The sequence below is a fragment of the Urocitellus parryii genome, chromosome 12, assembly GCF_045843805.1.
Source record: "Urocitellus parryii isolate mUroPar1 chromosome 12, mUroPar1.hap1, whole genome shotgun sequence".
In the NCBI taxonomy this organism is placed as follows: Eukaryota; Metazoa; Chordata; class Mammalia; order Rodentia; family Sciuridae; genus Urocitellus; species Urocitellus parryii.
Window position 1 is genome coordinate 53266579 of NC_135542.1, and position 14561 is coordinate 53281139.

At 36.8% G+C, this 14561-nt stretch overlaps 2 protein-coding genes across 2 annotated transcripts in view; one reads left to right on the forward strand and one right to left on the reverse strand.

Moving 5' to 3' along the window:
• The window catches only part of Spdya (speedy/RINGO cell cycle regulator family member A), a 35310-nt gene extending 34401 nt beyond the window's left edge, over nt 1-909 (forward strand). The window contains exon 7 of the mRNA XM_026411873.2: nt 813-909. Within this exon, the coding sequence (XP_026267658.1) occupies nt 813-904 (92 nt within the window). The 3' untranslated portion in view covers nt 905-909. The remainder of the gene's footprint in view (nt 1-812) is intronic.
• Nucleotides 910-1118: 209 nt separating this feature from the next.
• On the reverse strand, nt 1119-14348 carry Trmt61b (tRNA methyltransferase 61B). The gene is made up of 7 exons (XM_026411762.2): nt 13638-14348; nt 8398-8500; nt 6037-6227; nt 2718-2809; nt 2030-2256; nt 1297-1374; nt 1119-1206 (listed from the first exon to the last, which is right to left on the reverse strand). The coding sequence occupies exons 1-7, from the start codon at nt 14334-14336 to the stop codon at nt 1163-1165; spliced, it is 1434 nt and encodes a 477-aa protein (XP_026267547.2). The 5' UTR covers nt 14337-14348; the 3' UTR covers nt 1119-1162.
• Nucleotides 14349-14561: the final 213 nt, after the last annotated feature.

A 14561-nucleotide genomic window follows, 5' to 3' on the forward strand; every position in this document is an offset into this window, starting at 1 on the left:
CAAGTTTGAAATTAATATATGTAGTTCTTTAAACAATGTATGGTAGATAGTAAACACAAAATAACTGATACTTATGAATAATAAGCCCCATTCATTCCTAATCAATTCATATTTCTAAAGTGTATTTCTCCAAACGTTACATACAGTGATTTTCGATGTTCTTTCAAGCCAATTCAAAAGATACTGAGAGGGATAAAAAAGATTTAAGAGGGGATGGGATTGTGGCTCAGTGGTAGAGTGCTCACCTAGCATGCATGAAGCACTGGGTTTGATCCTCAGCACCACATGGAAATAAAATAAAGACATTGTGTCCACCTAAAATTAAAAAATTAAAAAAAAAAGATTTAAGAATTGTTATATCTTAGGGATATAGTTCAGTGGTAGAGCACTTGCTTAGCATATGCAAGACTTTGGGACGACTGGCCAACACCCATAACCAAAAAAAAAAAAAATCACGTCTTTATTAGAATTTTTAAGGTGATTATATCATTCTTATCAGTTTATCCCCTACTATAGGGGGAAGTGTTACTGATAATTGAACCCAGGGGTGCTTTAGTACACATCCCAAGTCTTTTTATTTTTTATTTTGACAGGGTCTTGCTAAGTTGCTGAGGCTGCCTTCAAATATGCAATCCTTCTGCCTTAGCCTCCTGAGTCACTGGGACTACAGGCATGTACCATGATGCCTCGAATGCCCCCTACTATTTACTATAGCCAGGATTTCTCATTGTTTCTAAGATAACAAGCAATTAAATTACATATTTAAAATATATGGATACATCAAATTTATCTTAAAATGCATTTTATTTCAGTAGCCAAAGACCATCAATCAAAGAAAGGAAAGAACACTAATTTCATGAAGACAGACAAATCCATGGAGTGGTTTACAGGAAGTGAAGAATGAGATGGCTCATCTAAAGCAACTTGGAATCATTAGCTACAAAAACTAAATGCAAGACATATGTCAAAATGGGACATTTAAGCAGTTTTGCAAAGTTTCACATCTTTTTTTAGCTTTTGTTATTTTTCAAAGTTATATGTAAAAGTTATACAAATCATAGTAACAGCTAAAAATACTAATCTATGAAAGTAGTGATTTATAGCTTAAAGTTCTAGTTTGATATTTTTCCATCTTCAAATAGGTTGCCATCATTTGGGATACTCAGTTAAGTTGTGGTTTGAACTTCCTCAACTTGACAAGAAAAGCTAATTTAAGAGAAGAAAAAAATATAAGGTCATCATATTACATTAATTAAAATAAGAAATAATTTAATATGGCCTGAAAACATTACTCACCTGTATGACCAGCTTGCCAATGTATAGGTCTGGCAATATAGGGAAATGATCCATATGGAAAATCAGAATGTGATCCTTCTGTTATAGAACAAAATATGTACTATAAGCTACATAAATATTTTATAATTTGTTTATATTAACTGTTAAAATATTAATTACTATCCCTTTACTGAAGTTTTTTCCTCAGACTTTTTTTTTTTAAGCCATTTGTTTTGGAACTACTCTGCCAGAAACTATACAGAAACAATTCGTCAATGATTATATAATAACTTTATCATATGGTTTTATAACCAAAAGGATAAGCCCATATCATAAATCAATGGATATCTGAAAACTTTTTCATGGTCTAAATAATGTGTATAATACAACAAGAAGCTAAATTTAATTCTCTGAAGAATTCCAGCAGCATCTTAGGGGAGATGCTTTTTGCAATAATAGCTATCTGCATATCAGGTCATATTAAATTCATCAGTAATAATAATCACTGATCTATGTTTTAAACATCCTTTAGTATATTTAAATTATTCCACAAACCAAGCTCATGTGACAAACAATAAATATGAATCATATGCAATGTCCAATTCTTCAAAGATACCAGAATTTTAAAAGTACAAAAAGTCATTATTTCTCCTATTCATTCTAGGAATATTTTTTATTATATAATGGTCAATACACTTAAGAATCCATTCTCCATTTATCACAAACAGATGCACAAAGTAAAATTGAAGCTCACCATGGTCATTCTCTTGAAAAATCTCACTTTCAACTCCAGTTTCCTTTTGGGTATGTAATTGTAAATCTTTGTTGATTTTAGGTTCTACTTTTTGAACTAAAATTCCATTTTTCTGTTTTGCAAGGCAAACCAACCAATCTCTGACAATGACTTCGCTTATCTTTTCACATGACAGAGCAAGTTCACAGATGCGAATTCCATCTAAAAGTTCAATAACCTGTGTGATGCTTTTAGAAAAGTGAAAAATATACCTTTACATTTCTACCAAAATAATAACTCTACATTTATTTTAAGTTCACTGTACATCTTACCCAAATTTAAGTGATATTACCCAAATTTAAATGCTATATGTAATTAAATTAAGGTGGAGGGGATTAAAAATGAAAGTTGACACATACGTAATGTCACATACTAAATAAAAAATAGACATTAATTTAACATTAGTGTTCACATTATGATTTGAAAACTTCTTCCCAATTGTTGGAAGAAACATATATCTTATTATTTATGTAAAAGGATGATTTAAATAGCAATATAACTGAATTTGGACCATATGTCATGTTTTGCCTTAGTTATAATATGAATGTATATACCCAGTTACAATATGAACATTTTAATCCAGTATTTAGGAAAAATAAAAAGTGTATTTAAAAATCACATTAGAAAGAAAATTGTCCCTATTACTCACTTTGTTAGATATACAGCACATACACCACCCTGCTTAAGATTTGGATATAAAACAGGCAAAGCAACTTGAGGGTTTAACATATCCAAAGCTACCTGTGGGGAAGGGGGAAAAATGAAATGCATCAGTCTGATTGTTTAAATAAAGCATGGGTTTTCTATTCCTAATTGTGGTGAAATGACACTTTTAGAAAGCTATTACCCAGTTATTTCTTCGAATATGGTACTATTAGAATATTAACTGTCATTTTACTGCTCCCCAAATGGTTGTTTATCACTATACAATTTTTCATAGCATTTGACTATATATAAAAATCAGAATGGTATACCTTGTACTTGGCAATATTAATAAGAGAAATCTTTCTTTGGCTATTTATGTATACGTGAATATGGTCAAGAATTCCCGTATTAATATTGCCATATGTAAGACATAATGTTATAACATAAAAAGTTAAAATATATTTGAGGCCTTGTAATTTAAAAAATATATCTTTATTTTGTTGTTTATTTTTATGTGGTGCCTCACATGTATGAGAAAAGTGCTCTGCCACTGAGCCACAACTCCAGCCCTCTCTTGCTAAAATATAAATTTAAATGCTTTAGTTCAGTTTTGGTAGTAAAAATTCACATTATTTTAAAATGTTTTTGGCCTGGGGATGTGGCTCAAGCGGTAGCGCGCTCGCCTGGCATGCGTGCGGCCCGGGTTCGATCCTCAGCACCACATACCAACAAAGATGTTGTGTCCGCCGAGAACTAAAAAATAAATATTAAAAATTCTCTCTCTCTCTCTGTCTCTCTCTCTCTCTCTCTCTCTCTCTCTCTCTCTCCTCTCTCACTCTCTCTTTAAAAAAAAAATAAAATAAAATAAAATGTTTTAAATTTTTATGTTTAAAGGAGAAGCTCTGAATATTAATTTTGGAGGGCAAGAAACGTGCCCATTATTGCTTTTTTCTTTATTCAATTGTAGATTACAGGGCTGTAACAGATGACAAGTACAATGAGTAAATGAATGGTTGAAAGTTTCAAGTGAAAAATTAATTAAAAACAGGGACTGAGGCTGGGCCTCAGAGGCAGAGTGCTTGTTTAACACAGGTGAGTCACTAGGTTAGATCCTCAATACCACATAAAAAATGAATTAAGTGGGCTGGGATTGTGGCTCAGCAGTGGAGCGCTCAGCTAGCATAGGCGGAACCCGGGTTGGATCCTCAGCACCACATAAAAATAAAGGCATTGTGTTGTCCATCTACATCTAAAAAATAAATATTAAAAATAAATAAGTAGATAAAGTTATAAAATATATATACTTTAAAAATTAATAAAAAACAAAAATCCAGTCAAAGTAACATTTATTGTTGGAAAACTCCAGAAAGCTTAGAGTTATTGGCACATCTATTTATTAAATGATATATTATTGTTTATGTGTTTAAGTAGCTCAGAGTGCTTGATTAGTATGTATGAGGCCCTGGGTTCAATCCCCAGTACTCCAAAAATTCAAACAAACATTGGGGTGCAGTGGTAAATGCCTGTAATCTCAGTGGCTCAGGAAGCAGAGATAGGAGAATGGGGAGGTTCAAAGCCAGCCTTGAAATGGCGAAGTGCTAAGCAAATCAGTGAGACCCTTGTCTCTAAATAAAACATATAAAATAGGGCTGGGGATGTGGCTCAATGGTTGAGTACCCCTGAGTTCAATCCCTGGTACCCCCCCCCAAATCAAAACACCACCAGTACATTAGACCAATGGACATCATTCACTGTTTACCAAATTTTTTTAAAAAATATTTTTTAGTTGTAGTTGGACACAATACCTTTATTTTATTTATTTATTTTTATGTGGGGCTGAGGATTGAACCCAGGGCCTCACACGTGCTAGGCAAGCACTCTACTGCTGAGCCACAACCTCAGCCTAGTTACCAAATATTTACTAAGCACGTTTTTATACATGTCAAGCATTTTCTTTATGGAAATCTAACATTGTTACGAGGATGTTGATTGACATGAACTATAACCATAGAGCAGAATAAGAGGACCAAGACTGACAGGCATTGAAAGGTGCCATTTTATATATGAGCTGATCAAAGAAGAAATCTGAAGAAAATGATTTACAATGGAAAGTTAGGGGGGAAGTGTGCTGCAGGCAGGAAAATAGCAAATACAAATGTTCTGAGGCAGTGGGCTACTTGGGGAGTCTGAAGGTGCCACTGTTGCTGACAGTGGAGATGAAAAGGGGAAAATGGTAGGGATATGTGGAAGTAGAGAGGAGACAGCTTACATAGAATTTTGCTGGCTTTAGCTTTACTTAGGGAACAGTCTCTGGAAAGTTTTAAAGAATGCCATATGATTTTTAAAAAACTTTTGTGAACAATAAAGCATAGTTTAAGCATATAACTCGGTGTATTGACCTCCAGGGGGACTGAATTCAGGGGCGCTAACCATTGAGCCACATCCCCACCCCTTTTTCCTATTTTATTTAGAGACAGGGTCTCACTGAGTTACTCAAGGGCCTCGCTAAATTGCTGAGGCTGGCTTTGAACTTGCGATCCTCCTGCCTCAGCCTCCTGAGCCACTGGGATTACAGGTGTGCGCCACCATGCCTGGCTGAACTTTGCTTCATTTTTCACTGAAATAAGCTAGCCTTATAGCAACAAGTTAAGGAAAGCAAGGAAGATCCCTTATTCCAGGCCTAAGACCATAGTGCCAGGCTATGAATGTTGAGTAGCACCACCAAGGACAAGGCAACTCCAACACTATGTAATTCTGAAACTTTTAAGTCACTTAATACCTACACATTCCACATCTCTACCATCTTTGGTTATTGCTTAAAATACCATCCTTTCTTTTCATCTGTCCTTTTATCTACTATACTTCTCCCTAAGTTAACCTCTCACTGCTATAAATCCCCCTAATCTCCACATCTTTAACGAACACTCCTGTACATCCTGACTTCTAAAGATGCTGCTTACCTATTCCCTCTCAAATGGAGGCTATTTATCTCCCTACTTCTCACAACTGAGGTTAGGCACTGGTCTCAAAATGCTCCCAATGCTGCTTCCTAATTATTATTCCTTTATCATGGAAACGCTGAGATTTATGATGATCAACTTTTGCTTCTAACTTCTGGTCATTATCCAACATTCATGGACAACTGTGGCACCTGAGTCAGTTTCTCTGCTCCAAATCCCACCATGATATTAAAAGGTATTAAAGAAAAATACTCATCTCTAGTTATAGAAATAGGGCAAATATAACAAAGACTGTTGCCCAAACACAAGAAATCCAATTGTTTTCTTTGTACTCAAATAGGACCTACTTTTAAAAAAACTTACTGCATCAAATGTTAAAGATTTGATATCTTCAGTTGCTCCAGAAATATCCTTATGAATAAAATTCACATTGTCTGGCCATTCTTCAATGTGACTTAATTTCCATGAATCACGCCAGTGCTTGTAATTCTTCTTGGCTAGATAATGGTGGTCTTTCCGTATTTCAAAACTTATGACTTGTCCTTGTAATCCAACTTAAGTTAAAAAAAAACTTATATTTCATAGTATAAAGTGTCAATCTATTTTCCAAAGGAATTATTAAACATGTGAAAAAAATCTAAACAGTTCAAGGTTACAAAAGTACTTCTCCCATTCCTGATCCACCATCTTCCTCTTCTTAGGTAGCCATATTACCCATTACTTACACTTCCCACACTAGTGGGTGCCTATACCAACATGCAAGTAACTCTGCTTTTCATATATATCATGACAAAAATACACTGTCTTGTACCTTACTCTTACTTACCAATGTTATTTCAGCAGTTATGGGTATACTTTTAATAGCTAATACATTACAGTGTATGTCTATACCATAACTTATTTAATAGTCATCTTCGATGAACATTTAGCTTGTTTCTCATCTTGTGCTAATACAAATTATACTGCAATGAACATTCTTCTGCCTAAGTCTTCATAATATATGTCAGTTTATCTTTATAGGACAACGTACTAAACATAGAATTAGTAGTCCAAAGGGCATGTCAATTTTTTATTTTGAAAAACAATTGTCCTCCAAAAAAGTGGTGTTGATTTATACTTCCAACAATGTATTAATAGTGTCTACTTCTCCATACACCCTCTTCAACAGTTATCAAACTTTTTATCTGTGTCAATATAAAAATTTAATAGTTTATCACTGTAGTTTTACCTTTCTTTATTATTGATGAGGGTTGAGCCTTTCATATATTTAAAATGGATTTGAATTTGGTATGTGTCCGATGAATCTTCAAATTGTTTAACATAAGTAAACACTACAGTTATAGAGAATACTATATCTTAAGGCAATTAGGAGGGAAGACAAGAGGAGGCATCTGTGATACACAAACATATCCTTCATCAACCTAGGTACTAAATACATGAGTGTGGTCACTGTATACAAGTTCATGGGGGGTTGAGGATTTAACTCAGTGGCAGAGCACTTACCTAGCATGCACAAGGCCCTGGGTTTGATCCTGAGTAGTGGGGGAAAAGTTCATGTGGTATAAACTTATAATCTGTGTACTTTTTGCTTCATTAAAAAATTTACTTTATGGGGCTGGGACTGTAACTCAGTGGTAAAGGGCCTGCCTTGCACGTGTGAGGCACTGGTTTCAATTCTCAGCACCAAATAAAAATAAATATATTGTATCCATCTACAACTAAAAAATTTTTTTTAAATTTACTGTAAAAAATTGTAGAAGCAGCTGGGAATGATGGCACACACCTATAATCCCAGCAGCTCTTGTGATCCTCTTGCCTCAGCTGATCACAAGTTAGAGGCCAGCCTCAGTAACTCAGTGATGCCCTAAAAAATAAAAAGGGGATGTGGCTCACTAGCTAAGCACCCCTATGTCTAAATGAAAGAAAAGGAGGAAGGAAAAAAGGACAGAAAAAAAGAAGGCAGGCAGGGAAGGAAGAAAGGAAGAAGCAAGTGAGGTACAGTGGCACATGCCTCTAATCCCAACGACTCAGGAGAATCACAAGTTTGAGGCACCAGCCTGGGCAATTTAGAGAGCTCTAATCTCAAAGTAAATAAAAAAGGACAGAAATGTAGTTCAGTGGTAAAACGCCTGTGCATTCTACCCCCAATACCTGGATGCGGGGGGCAGCATTAGATTGGAGGGATTAAAAGAAAAGAAATGGATGGAGGGTTAAAAAGAGTGACTGGAATAAATGAACAAAACATGAAGAAAGGGCTGGGGATGTGGCTCAAGTGGTAGTGCGCTCGCCTGGTGTGCGTGCGGCCCGGGTTCGATCCTCAGCACCACATACAAACAAAGATGTTGTGTCCACAGAAAACTAAAAAAATAAATATTAAAAAAAAAAAAAAAAACACGAAGAAAGACAGTGGCCTCCATTTGGTTTTCAGGAGAATGCTATTACAAATTTATGTATTCCCCCAAATATCTTTTTGGCTTTCTTTGCAGTACTGGGGATGGCACCCAGAGTTGAACATGCTATGCAAGCACTCTACCAGGATCTCCCTAAGTTGCCCAGACTGGTCTTGAACCTGCATCCTCATGCCTCAACTTCCTGAGAAGCTGGAATTAAGGTACGTGCTACCCTACTCACCTATATTTTCCCAAATACCTTTATCTCTATATTATCATGAACAAACTGAATGCTTTGTTATCTAGGTCTAGCTCATTTATCCCAATCTCTTACCTGCTTTTGATAAAAATAAACTCATTCCACCAGAACCGGAACCAGCTTCCAAAACAGTATCACCTGGGCTGATGTCCATCATCGATAGTATCATATTCATATCCTATGATTGAAATATGGAATGTGACGAATAAAAAATAATAAGCACTCATTCTTATGCTATGTTGGAGAAGGAAGCAAAATTTTTTAAAAAGGATTGACTTCTAGTCCTACTTACAAAGAATCTATATTTTGCTTAACATTATAAGGAATTTCAAGCCAGGCATGGGAGTGCATACCTATGATCCCAGTGACCAAGATAGGAGAACTGAAAATTCAAGACCAGCCTGGGCAACTTTGCAAGACCCTCAGAAATAGCAAGACTTTGCCTCAAAAAAAAAAGTACTATTTTTATTTTTAATATATTTTTTAGTTGTAGTTGGACACAATATCTTCATTTTTTAATTTTTATATGATACTAAGGATTGAACACAGCGCCTCACACGTTCAAGGCCGGCACTCTACCACTGAGTACAGCCCCAGCCCAAGTACTGGGTTTGCAGCTCAGTGGTAAAGTGTCCCTGGGTTCAATCTTTAGTTACACCACACACGCACCCCCAAATAAAAAGAAAGAAAAAAAATTCAAGAATCAATTAGCAAATAAGCAATTCAGAATAATACTCAAAGTATAGACACTAAATAATACTAAAATAATAATACTAAAAATATAGACATAATAATACTAAAAGTATATAGCACGATATAAATGTAGAGGAGAAAGCAGAGGAAACTTTGCTTAATGACAAAGAGTAGAGAATAGAAACAGCTTTGAACAAAGCATACGTGGAACAGTCTGCTCATCTCAGGAGGAGATGGAAACATGTTTTCATGTTGTTTAATCAGACTATGAGGAAAGTATCATCATTCTCATTATAAAGATGAGAAATCACACGTTAAATATTTTGCCCAAGGCCACAACACCAGGAATTAAATGGGAAAGTCATGAATAAAATCAATATTGAACTCTAAAGACCCTGTTATTGACTATTACACTCTAACAATTGTTACAATGAGAGAATCTTAAAAGTAAGCATTTATTACAGTATGTCCCTCAATGCCAAATCTTTAAGTTGATAATAAATAGCATATCTAATAATTTTTTACTATTTTTTCTGGGAAGAGCTACTTGTGAAAATTCTAAAAGGGGTTTCTAGTATCCTTCTATCCAGTCACAAAATTATAAATTAAATATGGTTTTGACTGGAAAATGTAAATTTTTTTTTATAATTTTTTTTAATATTTATTTTTTAGTTTTCGGCGGACACAACATCTTTGTTTGTATGTGGTGCTGAGGATCGAACCCGGGCCGCATGCATGCCAGGCGAGCATGCTACTGCTTGAGCCACATCCCCAGCCCCCAAAATGTAAACATTTTACAAAGTATAGTTGACTAATTAAAAGCTAAAATGTATTTGGATTAAGGCTTGTGGACCAAATGAAACAGACATGATTTTTAAAATGTGTTAGTCAAAAAGTGTCATTCAAGGTTTAGTCTTTAAGAAACACATATCCAGGCATCTTGGAATAGAGATGGGAAGAGGTAAAGACAACTTTATATAAATATGAATATAACAGCTAATATAGTGGGAGGTAGCTTGAGTAGTCATTTCAGTAAAAAGTCCTAGAGAAGGTACTTCTATTTTCTTGGTCCTTTCATACAGAAATGTGGTACATTATAAAATAATTTGAGCATATTTTAGCGTTTGCTACTTGTCACTGAGGTTATTTGGTCTCAATAGGATGAGCTTTCTAGGCTACACATACAACAGTCATTTCAATTCAAAATTAGGTGGAGCATTGACATTCATTCATTTTCCTGCTTCTTTCAAAATGGGCTTGAGGCTCCTGGGAGAGTCCTCCACAGTTATGAAATATCACTTGACTACTAAGTTTTCTTAGGATTTAAAACTTTGGGCTTTCAAACAACCCTTTGAGACATGTTTTTTTTTTTTTTTTCCTCAACAGATATTCTAACCTTTCTTGATTAGTTTAATAATATAAATCTAAGTCTCGGCCTAAGGATTTAGGCCTAAGGATTTATAACTGACAAAATGGCAACAATCTCTATTAACCATTTGTTTTTAAGAATTACAATCAAGCTGAGCATAGTGGCGCATGCCTGCAGGCTTGGAAGGCTGAGGCAGGAGGATTGGGAGTTCAAAACAGCCTCAGCAACTTAGTGATGCCCTAAGCAACTCAGCAAGATCCTGTCTCAAATGAAAAATTAAAAACGACTGGAGATGTGGCTCAGTGGTTAAGTGCCCCTGGGTTCAATCCCTGGTATAAAAAAAAAATAAAAAAAAAATCCGAGGATTGTTGCCCTTTATGCTTCTATTCCAAAGCTAAAAGTGCTTGATATTGACCAAATGTGGACATGTAGTGCTAGGTGCGGTGGCACTGGCCTTTAATCCCAGTGGCTTGGGAGACAACAGGAGGATGGCAAGTTCAAAGCCAATCTCATCAATTTGGTGAGGCCCTAAGCAACTTAGCAAGACCTGGGCTCAAAATAAAACATAAAAAAGAGGCTGAGGATGTAGCTTGGTGGTTAAGCACCCCTGGGTTCAATCCCTAGTACAAAAAAAAAAAAAAAGCATTTCAAGTTGTAAAGGTCAAAGTTCAAGGTTGAACTTCCTAATTTCCCACAGTCACTACTTAGGAAATAAAGAGAGGGGTCAGTACCTGGTAAGTACAGTATTTAAATTCCTTCTTAGAGCAGAACATTGACTTTTATCTGTGACAAATGTTAAAAGTGGGAATTGAAGAAAAGATCTAATTTTATGACTGTCTCAAAAAATACAAAATTAAAAGGATTTGGGGGATGTGTCCCTGAGTTCAATCCTTCAATCCCCAGTACCAAAAAAAAAAAAAAAAAAAAGATTAGTGATGTGAAAGAGAGAATGCAAGTTTCTATCAAGATCACCCAACCCCACTAGCCTAAAACCCTGGGGAAAATGGAGTCCTTGGGTAGAACTTTTAAAATATAGATTGGATTCCATTTAAAACCTCCCAATGCCCCCCCCCCATAAATGAAATAAAATACTCTTTGTCTACAACTTGACCCACCCAGACCACAATAGGAACTCTGTTGAGTAGCCTGTTCCACGTATGCTTTTCAAAGCTGTTTCTATTCTCTACTCTTTGTCATTAAGCAAAGTTTCCTCTGCTTTCTATACTTTGAGTATTATTCTGAATTGCTTATTTGCTAATTGATTCTTGAATTTCTTTTTTCTTTCTTTTTATTTGCTCCCTTCAAAAGAACACTCTGGAGGCTGGGGTTGTGGCTCAGCAGTAGAGCACTCAACTAGCACATGTAAGACTCTGGGTTCTGTCCTCAGCACCACACAAAAATAAATAAATAAAATAAAGGTATTGTACCCCACTACAATATATATATATATATATATATATATATATATATATATATATATATTTTTTTTTTTTTTTAAAGAACATTCTGGGGTCAGGGTTGTAGCTCAGTGGTAGAGTGCTCGCCTAGCACATGCAAGGCCCTGGGTTCGATCCTCAGCACCACATAAAAGTAAATAAAGTGTTAAGTCCAACTACAACTAAAAAAATAAATATTAAAAAAAAAAAAAAGACCACTCTGCTCCTAGGCCTTTGCAAGGCTTGCTCAGCCCTTTTTAGGTTTCCTATCAAATATACTCAGAGATCTCTGATCACCTGACACCCTTCTACTCATGATTCATGTGTTTGTCTTCATGGCACTTGGCACTACCTAAAATGACCTTTTTCATTCATTTATTTGTTGTTTGTCATTTCCTCCAGAGTGTAGTTTATGTTGAGTGCAATACTGTGTAACTCCCAGGAATGTAAAGGTAGTCAAATTACTTGCTGAATGAATCCTCCATTGGAAAGAGGAACTGTTACAAAGTAACATTCTACTCAAGGACCATGACTGAGGATTGAAATAAATCACTAGCAAAGGATGAACAAGGAACTAGGCAGTTAACTCATTATTAAGAATATTCATGGGGCTTGTGTTGTGACTCAGTGGTAGAGTGCTCACCTAGCATGCATGAGGCACTGGATTTGATCCTCAGCACCATATAAATGTAAAATAAAGATATTTTGTCCACCTAAAACTAAGAAATATTTTTTTTAAAAAAAAAAAAGAATATTGATTTTGCTGGGCACAGTGGCACACTCCTGTAAATCCCACTCTGGAGGCTGAGGTGAGGAGGATCACAAGTTTGAGGTCAGCCTCAGCAAGTGAGACCCTGTCTCAAAATAAAATATAAAAAGGGCTGGGGATGGAGCTCACTGGTAGTGCCACTGGGTTCAATCCCTAGTACTGTAATAACAGAAAAGAAAAAAAAAAGTATTCATTTTATGTTTAATGTTAGCCATTTTTTTAAATTTTTTATTATTTTTTTAATGTTAGCCATTTTGTTATAAAACTTTATTTTTTTCCTAAACAGAAAAGCATAGTAATATATATCTCTACTGTGTTGTTTATTTTAGCAGCGCTAGGGGATTGAATTCTGGGCCACACACTTTCTAGACAAGTGCTCCACCACTGAGCTACACTCCCAGCCCTAGTATCTATTAAATATACCTCTAGTAAGCAAAAACTATTTTATATATATATATATGTGTGTGTATATATATATATATATATATGTACAAATGTATACCTCTAGTAACATGCCTTACTAAATTAAATTTGATAATCAAAATACCACTATAAGGGTACTACAAAATTGTCAACATTCTTAAGTACTGAATCTGCAAACTTAAAAAGTTAAAAAAAATTACTTAAAAAGGGGGCTGGAGTTGTGGCTCAGCAATAGAGCACTTGCTGAGCACAAGTGAAGCACTGGGTTCAATCCTCAGCACCACATAAAAATAAACAAATAAAAAATAGAGGTATTGTGTCCATCTACAACAAAATAAATAAATAGTAATGTGAAAGAAATATAAATATTATGTGTCCTGTGAGTCCACATCACTCTAACAGTAAGCTGGCACACTCTTCATTTTATAGATTAGTGAAATTGCAGCTACCAAACTAAAATCTGGTTGCTTCCTCTTAATAAACAATATCATAGATAGGTTGGTTACATCCATCTGGCTTATTGAAAAAAAATCTGAGAAGAAAATTTTCAAACGTTCTGAGGTGTGTTTTGAGTACATTCATCAGGACTGTGGTACCAATACCCACTTAATCCCTCTCTCATTACCTTTGGATATGTGATGGCAGGCCCTCTTTTCATCATTAATACATAATCTTCCAATGCCGGCCTCATCAGCATGAAACTCTTACCACAGGAACTCGTCAGGACCTGGCCTGGGAACTTCCCCACGATCTCGCTGTACGGAACTGACCCCCAGCTACTATTTAAGTGCCCGACATTGCTCAACCTAAATAATTTTCTATATTGTGTTTCTCTTTTCCCAGTCGTAGCTAAAATCAGCTCCCCGGCCCGAAAGGGTCCCTCTCTGGAAGTTGAGCAGGAAGAGGAGTCGTGAAGCTCTGTGGTCTCAAAAGTGGACTGAGGCACGGGGGTCAGCAGGAGATCCCCGGATTCCGAATATGCGGGACCAAATTGAGCCCGCTCTCCGCTAGAGCTTTGGTGATCTCGAGGGGGTGACTCGTCCCGCGGCGTCTCCAGTGACGAAAGACGTGTGTTCCCAGTGCCCGGGACGCGGAGAGGGAGAGGTGGAGACGAGTCTGCGTCGGGGGCTTTTCTTCGAGTCGCCTCTGGCTCTCTGTCTCCATCTCGCACTTCTCTAGGCGAGGACTCGCGACACAGTAACCGCGCTTCTTCCAAAGGCGGTCGGCCAAGGCCGCACAGGGTTGAATGGATCCCGAGCTCCAGAAGCCTACCGAGGCGCAGCAGCTCCAGCAAGCCCTGACTGCGACGAACAGCGCACAGCATGATTTCCCGTGCAGGCGCTGTCTCAGAGAAGTGACGTAGGGCCGGGCAAGGCCCCGCCCCTTGATGCCCGGCGCACTGGGGCTTTGCCATAGGACTCCGCAGCAGCGCGGGAAGGGTCGCGGTACTGTGCCTGCCTCCAGAGAGGCGCTAGTGGGCGGGGCGTTAGTGGGCGGGGCGTTAGTGAGCAGGGCGTTAGTGGGCGGGGCGTGAGGTGTTGCCTCGGGG